The 21,743-nt window shown below is 42.3% G+C and overlaps 1 protein-coding gene across 1 annotated transcript in view; it reads left to right on the top strand.

Annotated features, from left to right (window-relative positions):
* The window catches only part of UHRF1BP1 (UHRF1 binding protein 1), a 116,885-nt gene that overhangs the window by 41,674 nt on the left and 53,468 nt on the right, over positions 1-21,743 (top strand). Inside the window, exons 7-9 of the mRNA XM_040337780.1 lie at positions 2,179-2,343; positions 9,371-9,539; positions 16,254-16,322. Coding sequence (XP_040193714.1) covers positions 2,179-2,343; positions 9,371-9,539; positions 16,254-16,322 — 403 coding nt within the window. The remainder of the gene's footprint in view (positions 1-2,178; positions 2,344-9,370; positions 9,540-16,253; positions 16,323-21,743) is intronic.

Genomic DNA, 21,743 nt, shown 5'->3' on the forward strand with positions numbered 1-21,743 from the left:
TTTGGGGGATTAATCACTTCAATACGGGCACTTTTGCCCCCTTCCTGCCCGGGCCAATTTCCAGGTTTCAGCGCTGTTGCACTTTGAATGACAATTGCGTGGTCATGCAACACTGTACCTAAATGAAATTTTATTAAAAAAAAATCACACAAATAGAGCTTTCTTTTGGTGGTGTTTATTTACCACTGGCATTTTTATTTATATAAACAAAAAAAGCATTTTTCTTTGTTTCTGTTATACAATTTTGCAAATAAATCTTTCTTGATAAATTTAAACCAAAATATATTCTGCTACATTTCTTTGAAAATAACCAAAATCAGTGCATATTATTTAGTCTGTATGAAAGTTATAGAGTCCACAAATGATGGTATATATCTGAACATTTATCATTCCTGATGTAATACGGCCTATCTAGTTTCTTGGGGCCAGGACAGTACAAATATACCTCAAATTACCCCTTTTTGGAAAGTAGACAGTCTGAGGTTATTAGTTTGCGGCATAATGGGTTTTTTGAAGTGGCCTTTTTTTGGCACCTCTTTTGGAAAATGAAAATAATTGTTTTACTTTTTTTTTTACATACTTTCACCAGTGCAGTACAGCGTCATCATATAACTGATGTGGTGGTGACCAGGGACATTTACTCCAAATGTTCTTGGAAAGTAGACACCTTGAGGAGATCTATTTTTCACCTCCCTCCAATCATTGGTGGGTTTTAAACCCCCCCCCCGCTTTTTAATTATAGAGCAATAGGATGGTGGTTATATTGGGAATTAAAGTGGTTGTAAACTCTCACATATACCCAGTGAAGTGAATAGCCTCAGGTGATGGACACAGATGAAACAAATATTCGTTTTATCGGCAGTTGTCCCTTCACTACTGTACACCCTTTCAGAAGTGCAGATTGTGTTAAAAATCTATCTTCATCTATCAGCAGCACACAGGAGAGGGACTGCAGTTACACTGGGTGAGAGCTGATTGGAGGAAAGGGGAACACACCCCCTCCACACAGCAGAAGAACTGTGTTGTGAACACACAAGCTCCATTCTGAGCACCCCCCCTCTCCTGACACAAATTTATCTCAAGTTTTGGGAAAACTTCTCAGAAGTGACTCATGCTGATAGCAGAGGAACAAAGCACCAGAGAGAAATTACACTTAGAGCTTTGGAGAGATAAGTAAACCCTGCAGATGTATGTGCTTGGTTCAAAATCTATGACTGGGGTTTACAACCACATTGAGTGTTTTTTTGTTTTTTTCTGTAATTTCTTTTTTGAGAATTATACAAATCAAGAAAGGTATTTGTGGCAAACAATAGTACGATATGTGATATCATTATAAACATGACATGACTTGTGAGCATATAAGGAACAATTAAGTAATATAATGGTTATAAAAAAAATGAAATAAAATACGTTTTTCATGAACAGGATAAGAAAGTTAGGTAAGAAAAAATTTTTGGAACTCCTGAACTAACCAGGAAGAATGATTGATTGATCTTAATATACAAATTATCAAACATCCTCGAATAAGAGGGGGTAGAGTTGGTTAGGATTTTAATCTTCTGAAAGGGAGAAAAACTGCCATTTGGACCATATATTATAAAATGTGTATCTTTCTTTCTTGTTCTTCCTTTTTTTTTTTACAAATTATTTATCCAAAAGACTTCCTAAAGAATATTTACAAATCCCAAAGACACATTCAACATTCTATAAATCACTTCAAGAGGGGGGTGGAACATGTAATATGTTAGCCTTTTACATTAAAAGAAACCTATGCTAAGAGAAATTAGTTATTTCCATCACTGGCCTCTCTTTCTGAAATTGTCAGTTGCCTGGCTGTCATACTGGTAAATTAGCTTGACAAATGCTTAAATGTAATCGTGGAAAACCAAGGTTTTTCTTTTTTATGTTCTCCTCAGCTGCTGTATTTTTAAATCTGAACTAAACCCATTGATTTAATGGTTTGACATTCAAGGCATTCCATGAATGAGAACGGTCGGTTGCTTGTTCTGTCAACCAAACTGTTAAGTCCTGGTGTAATAACTGATCACATGCAGCACCGTGGCAACTGCAGATCAAACAGAGGCCAAGATGGCAGCCTCCTTGGTTGCAAATGGTAGGAGGGCTTAGATCTTCATTAACATACTTATGTAATGTCATGTTTTTTGTACTTCTGCTTAGACCAAAGACTGCATGGTGCTGTCCTCCAAGCTGTCCTTCTTCCTAGATGAGCTGTTGTGGGTCCTCACAGACTCTCAGCTTCGGGCTTTACTTTCATACACCAAGTCCTTAAGTGAAGCTGTGCAGAAATCTGTGAGACAGAAAAAGCAACTAGGGGAGCCTCAGGTAAGAGTCAATAAAGTGCAACTCCAACTATTTATATTGTGTTTAAGATGGAGAAGAGGAAAGTTGTTGCCATCAATTTGCTGTCTTTCTATGTCTTAGGGAGATTATCTCCTTTTACTAACTGTTCTAGTCTCAACATCCTCCCCAAGACAAGATAAAAAGATTACACTGAAATTGTTGGAATTGTTGAACAGGGGTTGTACTTATGACTGCTGTGTGACTGGTTGTGGTTCCAAGTGTTTTATCTTGTTCTTTTAGGAACTTTGCCATCAGCTTTAGATAAAAAAATATTATTATTTTTTTTTTTTTTTCTTTCTTCTCCCACTTTTTGACAATTTTTATACAGCACTTTTTTTCATTCCTTCAGTCTGCAAATTAAAGGAGTTGTTAATTGTTCACAGATGTTATATCATTTTCTGTACAGCTCAAATTAAAATGGCTGGCTTACATTGGAATTGTTGAACAAGTGAACCTTTGACCAAGTGGAGAGTTTTTTAGAAATCTTCTAACCTGTTGGCAACATTCTTATATTTCCTGTAATGTTAATATTGTAAATGGGTTATTGATTGCTAGCAAGGTTGAAGGTCTTTTTCTCAGTGCACAGTGTGCTGCGTGTATACAATAATGGAGCAAATTGCAATACTGAGTGGAACTGACAACCTTGAGGCTCGGTTCACACTTGTGCGATGCGGGAACCCTGCGAATCCACTTCGGGTTCCCGCATCGCACCAGACTCACATAGCAGTTCACACTGCCATAGGCGAACTGCTGGGAGTGTCAATACAATGTTAATAACACCCCAATTTCAGCTTGCATATTGCACTGTGAACTGACAATTCGGACATGAATTGGATCGCATGGGTGTTCACACCCATGCGATCTGATTCTGGTGCGGACCAAAAAAAGGGTCCTGTGCGAGTTTGGTCCAAATGCGATGCAATATCAGCCATACTTTATGTATGGCTGAAATAGCATCGCACGGACATCGCAAGTGATTTGCAGTGCAGTACGCACTGCAAAAACTATATTAACCCATCTTCCACCCTGATCATTCTGACTTACCCCTCCATATTAAACCCATTAACCACCTGCTTAGTGAGCCGATGACTCCTTTCCGTCCCAGTTCACACTTCTTGCAGAGCGCACTGAATCACATGCGCTCTGCAAGAAGTGTGAACTGGGACTGAAAGGAGTCATCGGCTCACTAAGCAGGTGGTTAATGGGTTTATAATGGAGGGGTATGTCAGAATGATCAGGGTGAAAGATGGGTTAATATAGTTAGAGGGAGTGGTAGGAACTCGCCTAAAAGGAAGGGCAATCAAGTGTTTGAGCACCCAAACAAATATGCCAAGTTGGGTCAAGATGAGGAGGTGGCAGCCGCAGAATCAACTGCTACCCCTAATATCTGGGAGAGCAGCCCTTCTAGTAGGGGTGTTGAAGGTAATGCAGGAAAGCCTAGGCAACTGGTGGTAATTGGGGATTCTATAATCAGCAGGATCTAATTAATAATTTTTTGCCAGGATCATCTACTGTAAATGGTTTGCTGTCTTCCTGGTTCCAGAGTTCGGCATGTGTTGAAATGGATTAATAAATTACTGGGAGGGGCTGAGCATGGCCCAGCTGTCTTGGTCCATGTTGGGACCAATACATAGAGGATCCTTAGAAATCTATTTAAATAGGCTGCGCAACACAGGAAAGAAAGAAGGAGCTTAGAGAACTGAATGCATGGCTAAAGACCTGGTGTAAGAGGGAAGGATTTGGGTTTCTTGAGCACTGGGCTGACATTTCATTGGGGTACAACCTATATGCTAAAGATGGTTTGCATCTAATTGGGGTCTGCTGTGCTGGCAGAGAGGTTTATGGGAAGGCTGGAGACAGTTGCTAGAGGTTTCCCATGTTACAAACAACCATTTGCAATTAAAGTACTGTTTGTACCACTAAAGAAAAATATAGAAAACGCAAAATACGCCCAATTCTGTTTATAAAGACTCAATAATCTTACACCTGATAAATGCAGCTAAACTCTGTATTCCAGCTAAATGGCTTCAACCTTCTCCCCCGTCTATCTCTGATTGGTTGAGAAAAACCCAACATATAGCAAATATGGAAGATTTGATCAGTCAATCTTCGGATTCCTCTGGAAAATTTTACAAGAAATGGGCATGTTGGTTGCAATTTATAGACTCCGGAGAATATAGAAATTTATTAGACAACTGATATTGTTGTTCTGTTAAATGACTCTCCTTATATTAGCTTTATTTTTTTTTTGGAAGGAATATGACAATAGAATATTCTTTGATCATTATCCCTCTTGACATGGATGAACATCGCATTTTTCCACCCTTTTTTTTTTTTTTTTTTCCCCAAATCCCCTGCTTTACCCTCTTCTTTTTTTTTTTTTTTTAGAGTGTGAGATTATAATGTTATTATACTTCCCCCGTATAGTATATGCAAAGTTCTTCTCCATTGTTTACACATTAAGTCATCTTTTTGTTGTGAATACGATGCCATAATATGTTATGATAATCTGTATTTATACATTTTAAAAACCTAATAAAAATATTTGAAAAAAAAAGAAAACGCAAAATACGACAATTAACCGCTTGCCAACTGCTGCCTGTACATATACGTCGGCAGAATGGCACGGCTGCACAAAGCAACGTATCTGTACGTTCTCCATGCCCGCGCCCGCGGAACCCGCGATCGTGTCACAGAGCTGCAGAACGGGGCGATACCTATGTAAACAAGGCATTTCCCTGTTCTGCCCAGTGACAGGACAGTGATCTACTATTCTTTGTCATCGGGAGCAGTGAACACTGTCGTGTCACTCGTAGCCCAGCCCCCACACAGTTGGAATCACTCCCTAGGAAACACTTAACCCCTTCCTTGCCCCCTAGTGGTTACCCCCTTCCCTGCCAGTGTCATTTACACAGTAATCAATGCATTAGCACTGATCGCTGTATAAATGACAAAAATATGTCGAAGAATACATATCGACCTAAACTGAGAATTTTTTTTTTTTCATATATATTTTTTGGGGATATTTATTATAGCAAAAAGTAAAAAACACTGCTTTTTTTTCTTCCAAATTGTCGCTCTTTTTTGTTTATAGCGCAAAAAAAATAAAACCGCAGAGGTGATCAAATACCACCAAAAGAAAGCTCTATTTGTGAGACAAAAATAACGTTAATTTTGTTTGGGTACCACGTCGCACGACAGCGCAATTGTCAGTTAAAGCGACGCAGTGCCGAATCGCAAAAAGTTCTCTGGTCAGGAAGGGGGTCTTCCAAGGATGAAGTAGTTAAAGTGTTCACCAATGCAGGAACTCTGCCAAGCCAAACGGGGAAATGTGAGAAGTAATCTCAAAGTGAGGGTGAAGGAGTTGATGGAGAGTGTGGAGCTGCATACGTTTGGTGTACTTCAAAGTAAATTATTGGAGTTTGTTACAGGCCACCCTGTGGCAATGAGGAGGTGGAGATTCAGTTCTTTGCACATATAGGAAGGGCTGAAAGGGTTGGCACAGTGATGATAATGGGGAATTTTAGCTACCCTGAAATTAACTGGAGTAATCGCACTGCTGGAACAGGGTATACATTTATAAACCTATTACAAGACAATTTTATGGTACAGTTTTATAGAAGCCCCAACTAGAAATTATACTCTCCTGGATCTGTAAATCTCAAACCATGCAGAGCTTATTACTAATTTTCATATAAAAGAGCATCTGGGTAGCAGTGACCATAGCATGATTGTATTTAATAGCTGTAAACAATAAGCACATACTGGAAATATAAAAACACTTAATTTTAAGAGAACTAAATTTCCAGGACTGAGGGCTGCTTTCCAAGTTTTGGACTAGGAGGGAATGTTGTCATTTAAAGAACGCAGAACAGAAATGGGAATGTGTATGTAGCTCACGTCCAAAGTTAAAAAATATATAAATAATAAAAGAGCATTTAAAAAAAATATAAAAACGAACAAAACACCATCATCATTTAAAAGTTACAAGGAACATAACCGAATATGGAAAAAGAAAATCAAGTCTGAAAATTAACAGGTTGCAAAAGAGATTAGGACAAACCCCAAAAGGTTAGGTCTGAGCATGTAGACCCTTTACAAGATCATTTTGAGTTGGTGACTAGGAACAAAGAGAAGGCAAATGTATTAAATCTCTTCTTTAGCTCTGTGTATACAAAGGAAATGGGGCACTCAAGTCCATAATGTATATAGTTTTGACTTGGCCCCAAAGTATCCACAATGGCTCAAAATTAATATGGTCCAGAAACATTTAGACAAAATAAAGGTTCATAAAGCACCTGGACCTGGCTTACACCCATGTGTCCTCAGAGTTCAGCTCAAAGCCACGGTTTCCAATTTTTAGAGACTCTTTTAACCACTTAAGGACCGCCTCCTGCACATATACGTCGGCAGAATGGCACGGCTGGGCACAAGCACGTATATATACGTCCTGTACTTGTACCCAGCCGTGGGTCGCGGGCACGCTCCCGCGACCCGATCGCCGCTCGAGTGCGGCGATCGGTCCCCGGAGCTGAAGAACAGGGAGAGCCGTGTGTAAATACGGCTTCCCCGTGCTTCACTGTGGCGGCGTATCGATCGCGTCATTCCCTTTATAGGGGAGACACGATCGATGACGTCACACCTACAGCCACACCCCCCTACAGTTGTAAACACTCACACAGTGAACCCTAACTCCTACAGCGCCCCCTGTGGTTAACTCCCAAACTGTAACTGTCATTTTCACAATAAAGAATGCAATTTAAATGCATTTTTTGCTGTGAAAATGACAATGGTCCCAAAAATGTGTCAAAATTGTCCGAAGTGTCCGTCATAATGTCGCAGTCACGAAAAAAATCGCTGATCGCCGCCATTAGTAGTAAAAAAAAAAAAAAAAAAAATGCAATAAAACTATCCCCTATTTTGTAAACGCTATAAATTTTGCGCAAACCAACCGATAAACGATTATTGCGATTTTTTTTTTACCAAAAATAGGTAGAAGAATACGTATCGGCCTAAACTGAGGGAAAAAAAAAATTATATATGTTTTTGGGGGATATTTATTATAGCAAAAAGTAAAAAATATTGCATTTTTTTCAAAATTGTCGCTCTATTTTTGTTTATAGCGCAAAAAATAAAAACCGCCGAGGTGATCAAATACCACCAAAAGAAAGCTCTATTTGTGGGGAAAAAAGGACGCCAATTTTGTTTGGGAGCCACGTCGCACGACCGCGCAATTGTCTGTTAAAGCGACGCAGTCCCGAACTGTAAAAACACCTTGGGTCTTTAGCCAGCATATTGGTCCGGGGCTTAAGTGGTTAATGACTGGTGTAGTACCACTTGATTGACGTAAGGCCAATGTGTCTATGATTAAAAAGGGATCAAATCTTTACCAAGGAACTACGGACCGGTTAGTTTAACTTCTACAGTCAGGAAGATACTTGATTGTTTAGTAGTCCACCTAGTAATCAGATCTGATTTATTTTAATGAAGAAGTAAGCAAAAACCTAGATAAAGGAGAGGCTGTTGATATAGTATACTTGGCTTTTGTCAAAGAGTTTAACACCTTTCCACACACTGGCAAATTTGTAAATGAAAGGCTTAAAAAAGAAACTGTAAATGGATAGAAAACTGGTGAAAAGACGGTATTTAGAGAGCTCAGTAAATTGTTTAAAAAAAGAGCTTGATGCATTCCTTAATGCACAAAATATAACTGGATACTAAGACTTATAGGTAATAACATCAGCTGTAGTTGATCCAGGGAATATCCGATTGTCTCCCTGGAAGATCAGGAAGTCATTTTTTTTCCTCTGCTGACACAATTTATATCATTCCTTATTGGTCTTTTTTGCTTTCTCTAGATCAACTGTGGATAAAGGATTGTGTGTATGAATATTTTCTATTTTATTTATTGTATTGTTTAAACTAGATGGACTTGTGTCTTCTTTTCATCCTGACTAATTGTGTAACTTCCAATAGGGAAGTAAACCGCATTATAATCATTTGTTTTATTTTCTTGTTTTTAAATTGTTTTTGGGCTAAGTGGGAAAAGGTCAGAACTGTTTAGCTTCATTTTCTGCGCTAGTGACCACGTTGTCACTTGGACAACAAGTGTTGGAAATGATCCCCAAAAGGCACACATACATATAAAAATGTGAGATTTGAAGCCTTTTCCTCTCTATCTAAAATTAAAGAAAACATTTTAGCTGAGGTTACACTTCAACTTGTTCATTAGTATTAGGCCCCTTTCACACGGTCAGACCGTTCAGGTCCGCCTGTTCGTTTTGTCGGCAGACCTGAACGGCCACTCCATGCAATCCAATGGAGCTTCAGTTGTCAGCGGAGACATGTCCGCTGACATCCGATCCGCCAAAATCAGACGGATGGCGATACGTCCCCATCCGGTGACATCTGATGAAAACGAACATGGTCACCGTTTTCATCAGATCTCTGTCCGCTTATCTCCTACTCCTACTTATATGGCGCTGCGTAAATTGACAGCGCCATATAAGTACCTTAATAATAATACTCTATTAGTTCTTAGACAATCCCTGAAAACCCTTCTCTTCAGAGAAGTCTATCCTACCCACACCTAACAACTGTTTTTTTTTTCCCCCATCTTGTCCATCTGATCATCCCCCACAGATACAACCCTTTGTTCCACTTGACCCTCCCTTCTAAATTGTAAGCTCTAACGAGCAGGCCCTCTGATTCCTCCTGTATTGTATTGTATTGTAATTGTACTGTCTTCCCCGATGTTGTAAAGCGATGCGCAAACTGTTGGTGCTATATAAATCCTGTATAATAATAATAGGAGACAGCGACGCTGCACAAGCCCCTCCCCGCTCAGTGAGCAGAGAGGGACCTGTCATACGCCGGCTCAGCTTAAAGATCTCCTGCTGAGCCGGCGGGAGCTCGCGAACTCCGTAGCGACGGAGTCAGCCTCCTGTGAAAGAGGACTGTTTTAGTACTGTTTTTACATTCTGCTCTGAAAAATTCTTTTTTTCCACAGGTACCCTCACCGACTGCCCCTCCACCATGGTCTCTTCCTACTCCCCCTTCCTCATCATCTAGTCTAGGTCAATACTTTGAGAAGTTTGATGTGAAGGAAACCTCTTATCATTTGCTCATCTCAAAGCTTGAATTACACGTGTGTGATGAAAGTCAGACAAGGGGTACAGGTAAATGTATATAAAAAAGATTTATGTATGATATATGATAGGAGGGGCTCCCAATCTTTCTGCACTGTGATTGTGGTTTCCAGTGAGGGGTATGCTGCAGCATATGATGACGTTTTAGAAAATTGTGTAAAGACAAAAGTTTGGGAAAGGTCTTTTTCTGCTCTATGACTGTTTTTCTGTGCACAAAGCCAGGTCCACAAAGACATGGCTTCATGAGTTTGGTGTGGAGGAACTGGAGTGGTGTGCATATAATCATGACCCTATTAAATGGCTTTGGGATGAATTAGAATGCCAGTTGAGATAAAGGTCTTGCCTGTTCTCACAAGTGCTCTTTTGGCTGAATAGGCACAAATTACCACAGACTCGCTGCAAAATCTTGTGAAAAGCTTTCTTATGCCCCGTACACACGAATTGAAATTCTGCCGGCAAAAGTCCGAGGTGAGCTTTTGAACGGAAATTCCGACCGTGTGTATGCTCCATAGGACTTTTGCTGTTGGAATTTCCGCCAACAAAAGATTGAGAGCTGGTTCTCAAATTTTGCAGACGAAAAAATTCTAAAAATTCGATTGTCTTTAGCAATTCCTACGCACAAAAGTCTGACGCATGCTCAGAAACAATTCGACACATGCTCGGAAACATTAAACTTAATTTTCTCGGCTCGTAGTATCGCTGTAGGTCACCGCGTTCTTGATGGACGAAAGTTCAGAGAACTTTTGTGTGACCGTGTGTATGCAAACTTGAGCGGAATTCCATTGGAAAAACCATCCAATGTGGCATACGAATAGCAGAGGCTGTCAAAGCGACAAAGGAGGGGAGGAAAATTTGCATATGAATAAAAAAATATATAAAAAAAATCTACGCTGCTTTCACCTAAATGTAGTATCACAAAACCCAAATTGACAAAACAAAAAAAATGTGCAGCATCAATAAAGTGAAAACACTAAAAAGGTCTGTGAATAAAAGTGTAAAGTCCAAAAATAAATTTGCTTCACAGTAAAACAGAAGGGTGAAACTTGAGATCAGCCATCCACCGCTATATCAGAGTCATGTGTTGACTCTTCCAAAAGTGCTCCGAAAAATGGGGCACCAACTCCTTGTGAATTTAACACTCACCGGAACTATGGCTGTCATTACAATAACAGCCTGTGGCACATAAGAAATCTCTCTGGAATAGGTGCATCAACCAGCATTCAATGGCACAAATATACATATAAAAATGTAAATTACCCACCTTGAAAGCTGCTGCCGACCCAGGATTGTGCAGCGGTGTGACGTCAGCAATAGAAACCCCGCCCCGGAGTGACAGCCATACGTTTCGGTGAGTGAATTCACAAGGAGTTGGTGGCTGGTTTCCTGAGCACTTCCTGAGTCAACTAATGTGATATGGCGGGGTTGGATGGCTGATCTCACGTTTGACTTGATTTACTGTGAAGCAATTTGGGACTTTACACACTTATTATTATTCGCAGACTTTTTTAGTGTTTGTAGTTAATTGCATTTGAATGTCCATAGTTTTGGAATGAGATGTCCAACAAGTCATGTAGTATATATGCTGTCATTACTGACTTCCCTTCAGAAATTGTTAGTTGGCCTTCTCTGACTTGGTAGTTTTTGGGTTTCTAAATCAGAACAAGCAAGTGATTCCAGATTAAAATCTCAATCCTAACTTGCATTGTAAATAGTGGGACCTAGTAGGTAGAAACAAAAGGCTGCTTGGGGCCGATTGTTAGCTAATACCATAGGTCAACATAGAGGAGAGAATGTGGGATTTGTATTTTCGAGGCACTGATAGGAAACGAGGTTAAAAAATATACAAATATTTATTTAACAATATACAAAATTACAAAAATAATAAAACCCATTATGGACAAACCCCACAAATCAGATGGGCAGCAAAACCATTTTTTCTAATCGGTGGAGCCATTGATCTCGACCGGTTTTGCGGTATAAAACCGCTTCGTCAGGAGAGTTCTAGAAAATACAGATAAGATATACAGTAAAAAGCAAGCAATATATACAAAAAAGTTTAACATAAGAAAAAATTCAACAATACATTCTGCAGGGAAGTCAAGGAAACTTGCTCACCTTTTGCTGGCCAAGGCGATCAAATGCTGGGTCAGGCAGTCGCCCTGTGGCGCACGTGGGGGATAATGAAGACGGGCTCTATAGGGTAAGGTTTATTCAATCAATTGCAATAGTTAAATGTTATTGGTAACGAGGGACATCAAGTGCTGGGGAAAGGGACTAGTGGGGGAGTGATTGGGGGTGGGTAGGTCACAGGGATGAAATAGGAAGGCGCATAAGAAGAATTGGTGCGGGTAACGAGGGAAGTAAGGGAAAATTTGATTTAGCAAAGAAATATATGTAAGGGGGGGGGGGGGAAGGGGTTGGGGGGAAAGGAAAGAGGAGGGAAGGGTGGGAAATGGGAGGGTAGGGAAGGGAGGGGGGGGGAAAGGGGACAAGGAAAGAAAGGAAAAAGAAAAAAGGAGAAAAAAGGAAAAGAGGAAGTGACAAGAACAATAAGGAGAAGGAAAGGAGGGGGAGGGGAAAAAACAGAGGAAGGGGGAGAAGGTAGGAACAAGGAATGGGAGAAAATGGAAGGTAGTAGAGGATAGAAATGGACACGGGAGAAAAGATGAAAAAAAGGGGGGAAAGAGGGGGGGGGGAATGAGGGGAAAGAAAGGGAGAGTGGGGCAATCTAAGGGATGGGGAGGGGAAAAGGTTGGAAAAGACAGAACAGAGGGGCATTATACAGTTTGTATATGTATATATGAGGAAGAGTGGAAGAGGGACAGGAGGGGGGCAGGGGAGGTGAAGGGATGGAGAGCCATGGGAGTGAATAAACCGTTGATGAAAAGGAAAAGGTATGTGAGACCGGAACAAGGTGGTGACTTAAAGTGCAGAGGAATGGGGAGGTGACCATGAGTGAACCAGTGAATACCGGAGATAGAATGAGAATAAGGATATTAACTCTTACCAAAAACGATTGTAAGCATTGATTAGAATACTGGGGCGAGAACAGACAAATTATTATGAAGGGTCCGGTATAAGGCAATAAGTCCAAGATGTTTGAACAAAGGCAGGTAAGCCAGGCTGAGGAAAATGTCAGACCAACAATGAGGGTCACGATCCATAGCAATGCATAAACAGGTAAAACAAGGAGCCATTCGACACATGCAAAGTCTGCATTAGTCAGTAATCTTACCGGAGCCTGTCGTCTCGTGAAGCGTCCCCAGGGAGAGCACCGTGCGTCTCACAATAACAGCTCATGGAGCGGTTTAAGTTAGATATCCCAAGCCGCGTCATACGTCACGTGGACGCGACGCAGACGTGGCTCACCATCCAGACAGCTGCGCACTGAGATAGTGCGCAGGTGTGCAACTCTGGGACCCAATGGCATGACGCCAGGTCAAGGGTTGCAAATCCCGAGCACCGATTGGAGCCCGGGATCCGGACGGACCAGCGTGCGCCAATAGAAAGAGGGGGAGGAGCCGTGGCCAGCACGATCACATGACCAGAAGCGCTCAGCTAACAGAATGCATTGACAAAGTTACAAGGGAAGATAAAGCATACAAAAAGCATATAAAATTAATCAGGTTTACATCAAGATACATATAGGGGGATACACCTATAGTTTTTATAGCATTGCAGTACAAATTCCAGGTAATTCTTCATAGAAGGAAGCGGACATAGAGGGATAATGTACAGGGATTACAGTGTTTTATGCTGAGAGAAAGCATTCATACAAGGTGAAAATTGACAAATGGTGGAATAGAAATACAGTGATTTGAATATAAGTGTTCACATATATAATTGAAAAACACAAATAATCAAGGAATAGTGATGAACACTGAGCAGAGGAATTATTGAAGGGGGGAGTAGGATTACTAGTGAAGAGCCTATAAAACGGATTTATAGGAATTAATTTTGTTTAGACCAGGATATATCATGGCGTTAAGGTGTTCTATCCAAAGACATTACTTTTGTAAAATTAGCTTGTCCCAGTCACCACCCCGTGGATGTGGGGGGATGACTTCTAATATAAGGAAACGTACCACTGATAAATCATAACGATGATAGAACCCAATGTGGCGCCCAATTGTGGTAAGTTTACCACCCCCTGTATCATACAGGTGGTCACCCATTCGTTGGCGGAATTCTCTGATAGTTTTCCCAACGTAAAAAGCCTTACAATTACATACCATTAGATATATGACTCCCCTAGTACCGCAATCTGCGAAAAAAGTAGGAGAGAAATGTTCAACGTTAGGTAAGATGAAACGCTCACCCTCCAATTCCCAGGGGCAACGTGGACACTTGCCACATTGAAAGGTCCCCTTGAGAGTAGAGGGGGGGGGGCGTTCAGCCAAATAGTGGCTCTGGGTTAGTCGGTCTCTTAAAGAATGTGCACGGCGGTAGACTAGTTCTGGATGTGGTTTTATATGTTTATACAGGGTAGTATCGTCCGTAAGGATATGCCAGTGTCTGTTCAGTATATTGCGCAGGACATTGTGGTGGGCTGAGAATGTAGTAATACCTGTAAAGCGCATAGGATTGTTTTCAGTAGTTGTCATGTTGGTCTGTTTTGAAATGCCATACAAAAGTGAGTGCCTTGAACGAAGGCATGCCCTGTTGTAGGCCTTTTTGAGGTTTGTACTGGTGTAGCCTCTATCAAGGAGACGTATCCGTAGAGCATCTGCTTGTGTTTTAAAATCACTAGGTAATGTGCAATTCCTGCGTAGCCTTAGGTACTGGGCAAAGGGGATGCTTCTAATGAGTGGTTTAGGATGGGCACTCGTGGCAAAAAGCAGGATGTTGCCCGCAGTGGGCTTGCGGTAGAGGTCCGTGTAAAGTGTGCCTTCCATTTGTTTGATGACAACCAGGTCTAAAAAGGGGACCTGGGTGTCATCAAATTGGACAGTGAATTTTAAATTAAGTTAGTTGATGTTGAGTAGTCGTACAAACTCTAGCAGAGACTCAGCAGAGCCAGTCCAGATTATAAAGAGGTCGTCTATAAACCTATACCAAAGTAAGATTTTTTCCAAAAATTTACGGAAAATGTCGTTAGCATGGAGGGAGCGCTCCCAGCCGCCTAGATATAAATTGGCGTAGGCTGGAGTGCAAGAGGTTCCCATGGCTACACCTTGATTTTGTAAAAATAATTCATCATTAAAGGTAAAACAATTTTTCGTAAGGATAAAGGATAATAATTGTAAGATAAACTCAACGAATGGCCATGAGGTTATTTCCTGCTCATATAGGAAGGAACCTGCCATTCTGACGCCCTGCTCGTGGGGGATGCTCGAGTATAAAGCCTCGACATCCAAAGCCACGAGCAAGGCGTCAGGAGGGACTTGTGTCCCCTCAATATGTTTGAGGAGGTCAGACGTGTCTCTAATAAACGACGGGAGACTGGTAACATGGGGCATCAAAAAAGCATCCACAAATTTACTGGCGTTGTCTGTGAGGGAGCCCATACCGGAGACAATGGGTCGACCGGGGGGATTTTTTATATTTTTGTGCGTTTTGGGGAGGGAGTAGAAAGTGGGTAAGCGAGGGAATTTAGGAATTAGATATTCCATGGTGTCTCTGTCAATGAGACCTCGGAGGTAGGCATCAGTACATAGGGACCTGAGTTCTGCAGTAAATGTAGACACAACCTAACTTGCATTGGTTGAATGACTTGAAGTAGTAATGCCATTGGATCCAGAAAAGAGCTAGGCAAGCTTAACTTTTTAGGGGAGATTATCGGTGACAGCGTATGTACAATATGTTTTTCAGCATAAAAGGGGAAAACAATAGTGCAGTTACAGTGCATAGTGTACAAGAATAATCTGCAGGATAGTTCTGCTTCTTGGTTCAGGTTTACAGCTTTGGCCCCTTTCACACGTGCAAGACCGACCGTTATCCTCTATAGAGTGGCGGATAGAAACGGCATGTGTTCGGTTACACCCACAGACATTCAATCTAATCCGATCTGCTAAAACGGACAGCTGGGGATCTGTTCTCCATCCGTCTAGTTAAACGGATTGTATAGCAGTCATGTGTAAATGGACAGGCAGTCCGTTTTACATCTGACCGTCCATAGAGGAGAGCGGACTCTGTCTGTGTCCGCTCTGCATAAGCGCAGCAGACACGGACCAGCAATCCCACCTGCTCAGTGCGGATCAGCGGACAGATTTCCCACTGAGCAGGCAGACTCCTGGCGGAGTCCACCTTGTGTGGAAGGGGCCTTAGGTTCACGTACCTTCCCGTATAGTGATAAATTACTGCCCAAGGAGTAGTCTAGAGGTGGAAAGGCAATAGTAGAAGTTCCATTCTAAGCCAACTAATAATAATCTTTATATGTTGACTTTTGTCAAATAATGTTTATTGTCAAATTAGACTCTTTTTAAATGGAGAATAAAATGGAATATATGATATAATGATTTTATTGTAAGTATTAGTTATAACTAGTTATCCGAGAACAGAAAGTGCCTGCACAAGTACCTTTTGTGACCCAATCGCCAGGTGTAATTTCAGTGAAAGCTGGAAAAAAAATTATTATGACATTATTAAATTATTCAAATTATTAAAATGTATTATTGAAATTACATTTGCATATACTTCAGACTTCCATCTAGCCTCAGATTCTAATTATTGCAGGGTTTATTATTTCTCCCTGATGTTTTCATGTTGATGTTTTTTCTGTAACACCTGCCTTTCTCCTTCTAGTCACAGGAGGTGCCATACAGGTTACTTTGCGCAAAATTATGCTGGATTATTATCCTACACACAAGGCAGGTACGTATTCTTCTGCTGCTTTCATTAATGATTTTATGTTTTGAAATTGCTTTTTCCTTGGATTTGGTTTACTCATTTACCTGTGAATTGCCCCCACCAAGTTGCTATGTATTTGGTTAAAAAGGCCTCTGTGTATAGAATTCAGCTTTTCATTTTTATTTTTTTAAATCGGGTGATTTTTTATTGTGAGTTTTGTTATGTTAAACAAGTGCCTTGCATTCCATGAATTATATCAAAATGATGATCAATGTAACATACCAAAATATCAGTAGGTTCCATCAGATAATATACAATCATACTGTAAAACCCAACTTACATGGACAACATAACTTCCAAAGATCCATGGATGGGTGTTAACTCTAGAATACTTGACAGTCACTAATTATGGCTGGATGTAGAGACGGGAGCAAAAATGCAGCAGAACGGCAGCAGAGATGCAACAAGGAAGGTGGGACTTTAAATGAGTCGATTTGGGTTAAAAAGTGAGTTTTTGGCCAAATTGCCCAAAATCACGCTTTTTGCCCAAAATTATCCAAAATTGGCCAGAATCACAGTTTTTGCCAAAAATGTCCCAAAATCTCACTTTTTTTACCAAAACTATCCAAAATTGGCTAGAATAACACTTTTTACCCCAAATTGCCTAAAATCACACTTTTAGCCCAGAATTGTCCAAAATAGCCCCAAACCTGTTGCCCAAAACCACACGTTTTACCCAAAAAAGGTGCTTTGGGGTGGTGGGGTGCCCCATGTTGAGGGCATGTGGCCTGGTATGGTCGAGGAAGGGGGGGAGCGCTCGCTTGTCCCCCACAATTTCCTGACCTGTCGGCTGCATGCTCGAATAAGGAAGAAAAGATGATCCACACTCCGGTCGTTGCTCTTAAAAATTAGTAGTGTTTATTAACAAGCCACAGTGGAAAAACGCAAATAGGAATGGCTGACGTGTTACAGGCCTTAGTCATAACCACATTACAGACATGAAACTTTGAAATAAATAGTACCTCTAAAGATCACTGACTCCACCCATTAATTGTCTAAATTGACTGCAGGCAATTATCCAAAAAAAAGTAAATCTGCTGCAATGCATATTGGGTGATCCATGTGTATGCCACTAATTTTCACACACCTTGTAGTGATAATATGTACATGTGTGCACACACTCGTGCATGCATCCATATATACATGATTAAGACACACCATGAAATACAAAAAAACATTAAATACAAAAAAATAAAAATGATAATCCAGGTATGTGAAAAAAAGACACCAGAAGGGGGAAAGAAAGAGAGGGGAGGCTATGGGAAGAGCAAGTCCAGATCCCACCTCAGGTTTAACCTAGTTTTTAATCTAAAAATCCACCATGCTTCTCTCCCCAATAGTCTTCTCTCCATATCACCACCTCTGGGCGAGTGAGACAACCGTTCTATTCCTCTAAAACGGAAAGAGAAGAGATTGACCTGATGACATTCCCTAAAGTGACGTGTTGCATTCAAAATATTTCAAGCGTTTGGATAACAAATGTTTTACCCAGATCGCACAAAGGGTAATTTTCAGGATAGGAGAGCCAGGTGGGTTGGCATTGTTTGGATGAGAATAGACTAGGTGATGGTGAAGTCCCTAGTGTGGGTGCACGTCGGCTAGAAAAAAGGCTACCTGCTTGCAAAATCCCATTTTTAACAGAAGGAATATTTATTCAAGAAAATCAGATGGTTACATGCTTATATCAGTCAAATAATACAGACAGGGCCACAAGGCTCCAAACATTGGTTACAAATAGTGCAATGAAAACCACCTACAGTAGAAAAAAAATCATGGTAGCCTATCCAGATAAGAGAGGAAAACAAAAAAGAGAAGAGGAAAAGAGGGGGGAGGGGGAGAGGGAGGGGGGGCCACATCCCACTCAGCGAGCCAAATGGAGTGACCACACCACAGATTGCTGCGTGCGTCCACGGTGCCGCCCAGACATGGCATCAGTTCCAGAAACCGAAGCGTGAGGGCCCACTAACCCAAATCATATACCCAGGGGGGGGTAAGGGAATCCCAGGACCACCCCGGAGGGAAAAAAAAAGGAAAAAAAAAAAGGGGGGGGGGAATGGGGCACGCAACTACTCCCAAGCACATTACACCGTCAGTCGCCTGGCCGCCACCCAGGCCCCCCAGACCTTGTCAAACTTCTTGGGGCAGTTACGCCCCATGTACGTTGGCTTATACATGGGGAGGGTGTCATTCACCAGTTTCCGCCAGGCAGATAAACCAGGCGGGTCAGCCACCTTCCATTGAAGTAGGATCGCCTTACGAGCATAAAAGGCTGTGTAGAAAATAAAAAGCTTCTTGTGTGTGGAGGTAGGGAGGTTATCTGTAATACCCAGCAATAGGATCAAGGGGTTCAACCCAACAGCCACGCCACCAATCGACTCAATCTCCGTCGCCACCAGCCGCCAGAACTCCTGGACCTTTGGGCAGAGCCAGACCATGTGGATAAAATTCCCCACGTCCTGGTTGCACCTAGGGCATTTATCCTCAGAGGTGTGGTAAATAGCCGCCAGCCTCTGAGGCGTATAGTAGACCCTATGAATAAATTTCAACTGAATGAAACGCTCCTTCGCCGATACCATGAGGGGAATGTACTGCTGCAATCCCTCCGACCAGTCCTCCGATGTGAGGGCCGGCAAGTCCCGCTGCCAGGCCGAAAAGGCCCGTGAGGCCCCGGCCCCCCCAGCACAGGTCAACCTAAGATAAATAGAAGAAAGTACCCTGTCCACCATACGTGAAGTAAGGAGCCTCTCCACCGAGTGGGGCTCCACCTTGATAGGGTCCGGAAACTGCGCTCGGATCGCATGCCGAAGCTGAAGAAATCTGAAGAACATCCAGGGGGGAAGTCCAAACCTAGTTTTTAACACGCCAAAAGAGAGCAAACGACCCTCCGGCATGACGTCTCTCAGGGTTTTAATGTTATATGGCGCCCACAGCTGCGGATCCGGCACAGTCCCCAGATGTGGCAAGGATGGGTTGCCCCACAGAGGGACATGGGGGGAGAAAGATCCGGGCTCAGCCAGAAGCCTCGAGACCTGCCTCCACACCACCACCGTAGCCCTCATTGATGCAGTAATCTGGGCGCTAGCCCTAACTCCTCGGTAGACCAAATTACTCAATCCAGCATAAGACCCCATAATCGCTGCTTCAAGGGTAACTGACGGGTTGTTATGATCCTGAGCAAACCACCATCTGACAGACACCAAGACAGCCGCCCAGTAGTATTTCCTAAAGTTCGGAAGGGCTAAGCCGCCCTCCGACAAGGGGAGCTGAAGTATGGGCCTACCCACCCTCGGGACCGAGGCCTGCCAAACAAACGTACCCACCGCCTGATCTAATCTGTCAAAGAATGTCTTAGGGATAACCACCGGCGTGTGTCTAAAAACGTATAGAAACTTGGGGAGGAAGGACATTTTAACCAGGTTAACCCTACCAACAGGTGTGAGAGGCAGGGTCCTCCAGGCCGCGCACCTATGGAGAAACTTCTGGAGAACAGGGTTCACATTGGTCTCGATATATTCAGACAGGTTTCTGCGAACCACGATGCCCAGATATTTGAAGCTGTCGACCCACTGGAGTGGAGCCGGCAGATCAGCAGGAGGGGGCGCCCAAGTCAGAGGAAAAAGGGCAAAATCCCATTTAAATCTTTATCTGTATGCAATATTGTCAGATTCTTTTTTTATTATTCTGACTATTTGATTATATTCTTGGGAAAATGTGGTTACAAATGTAATGGGTTTACCCGTTTTTTCCTATTTCTAGGTTGATGCATTTTACTCATATTTTTATGCTCTCTTGGTTTTGGGCTTATCTGAGTGTGCACTATCACCTAGTCTATTCTCATCCAAACAATGCCAACCCACCTGGCTCTCCTATCCTGGAAGTTACCCCTGTAATATAAAAACCTGTAGGTACTGTAATTTGTGTGATCTGGGTAAAACATTTGTTGCTACAGATGAAGAGTTCACTTATACAGCAATACATCAACTGTGGCACAAACTACGTAATATACCTGATCACCTGTATTTCATGCAGCCTCCAATATGTAAACTGTACCACATGTCCTTTGAGAGCCACCATAGTTTTTGAAAAATGATGAACAAAGAGCAGTGACGTACAACACGTACGACGGCACTCTGAAGGGGAAGTTCTATTAGCCTTTGGGCTGCTTTTAGCTGATTCCGTGTTGGTAAAAGACGATTTGTGCTTTTTTGTCTGTTACAGCGTGATGAATGTGCTTACTCCATTATGAATGGTAGTTTTACCTGGAGCGAGCGCTCCCGTCTCAAAAACGATAATTTTTTACAACCCGAAAAACGACATTTAAAAAAACGACATTAAAAAATGCAGCATGTTCGAAAAAAATTTTTGTCGTTTTTCAGAAGCCGACCTGGCAACCTGGCAAAATCAGTGCTGCCCCACAGTGTCCATCAGTGCCACCCCAGTGTCCATCAGTGCCACCCCACAGTGTCCATCAGTGCCACCCCACAGTGCCCATCCATGCCCAGTGCCCACCTATCAGTGCCCATCTGTGCCACCCATAAGTATCCATCAGTGCCGCCCATGAGTGCCGCCTATGTGTGCCCATCAGTGCCGCCCATGAGTGCCCATCAGTGCCGCCTATGTGTGCCCATCAGTGCCGCCTATGTGTGCCCATCAGTGCGCCTATGTGTGCCCATCAGTGCCGCCTATGTGTGCCCATCAGTGCCGCCTATGTGTGCCCATCAGTGCCGCCTATGTGTGCCCATCAGTGCCACCTATGTGTGCCCATCAGTGCCGCCTATGAGTGCCCATCAGTGTCGCATACCAGCGCCGCCAATCAGTGCCACCTCATCTGTGCCCGTCAGTACTACCTCATCGATGTCCATCAGTGCCATCTCATCTGTGCCCATTAGTGCCGCCATATCAGTGCCCGTAATTGAAAGAGAAAACTTATTTACAAAAAAATTAACAGAAAAAAATAAAAACGTTTTTTTTTTCCAAATTTTCAGCCTTTTTTTAGTTGTTGCGCAAAAAAAAAAAAACGCAGAGGTGATCAAATACCACCAAAAGAAAGCTCTATTTGTGGGGAAAAAAGGACGCCAATTTTGTTTGGGTACAGTGTAGCATGACCGCGCAATTGCCATTCAAAGTGCGACAGTGCTGAAAGCTGAAAATTGGCTTGGGCGGGAAGCTGCGTAAGTGCCTGGTATGGAAGTGGTTAAATTACGTTTTTAAAAATGTCTATTTTTTTCATGCCGAAAATCTGTGACACATGCAGTCACAGATCCAGCCATCCATCCCTCCCTGTGCAATACTCTGCAATGCCCCCATACTCTGCAATGCCCCCATACTCTGCAATGCCCCCATACTCTGCAATGCCCCCATACTCTGCAATGCCCCCATACTCTG

This window comes from Rana temporaria, chromosome 2, assembly GCF_905171775.1.
Source record: "Rana temporaria chromosome 2, aRanTem1.1, whole genome shotgun sequence".
NCBI classification, from domain to species: Eukaryota; Metazoa; Chordata; class Amphibia; order Anura; family Ranidae; genus Rana; species Rana temporaria.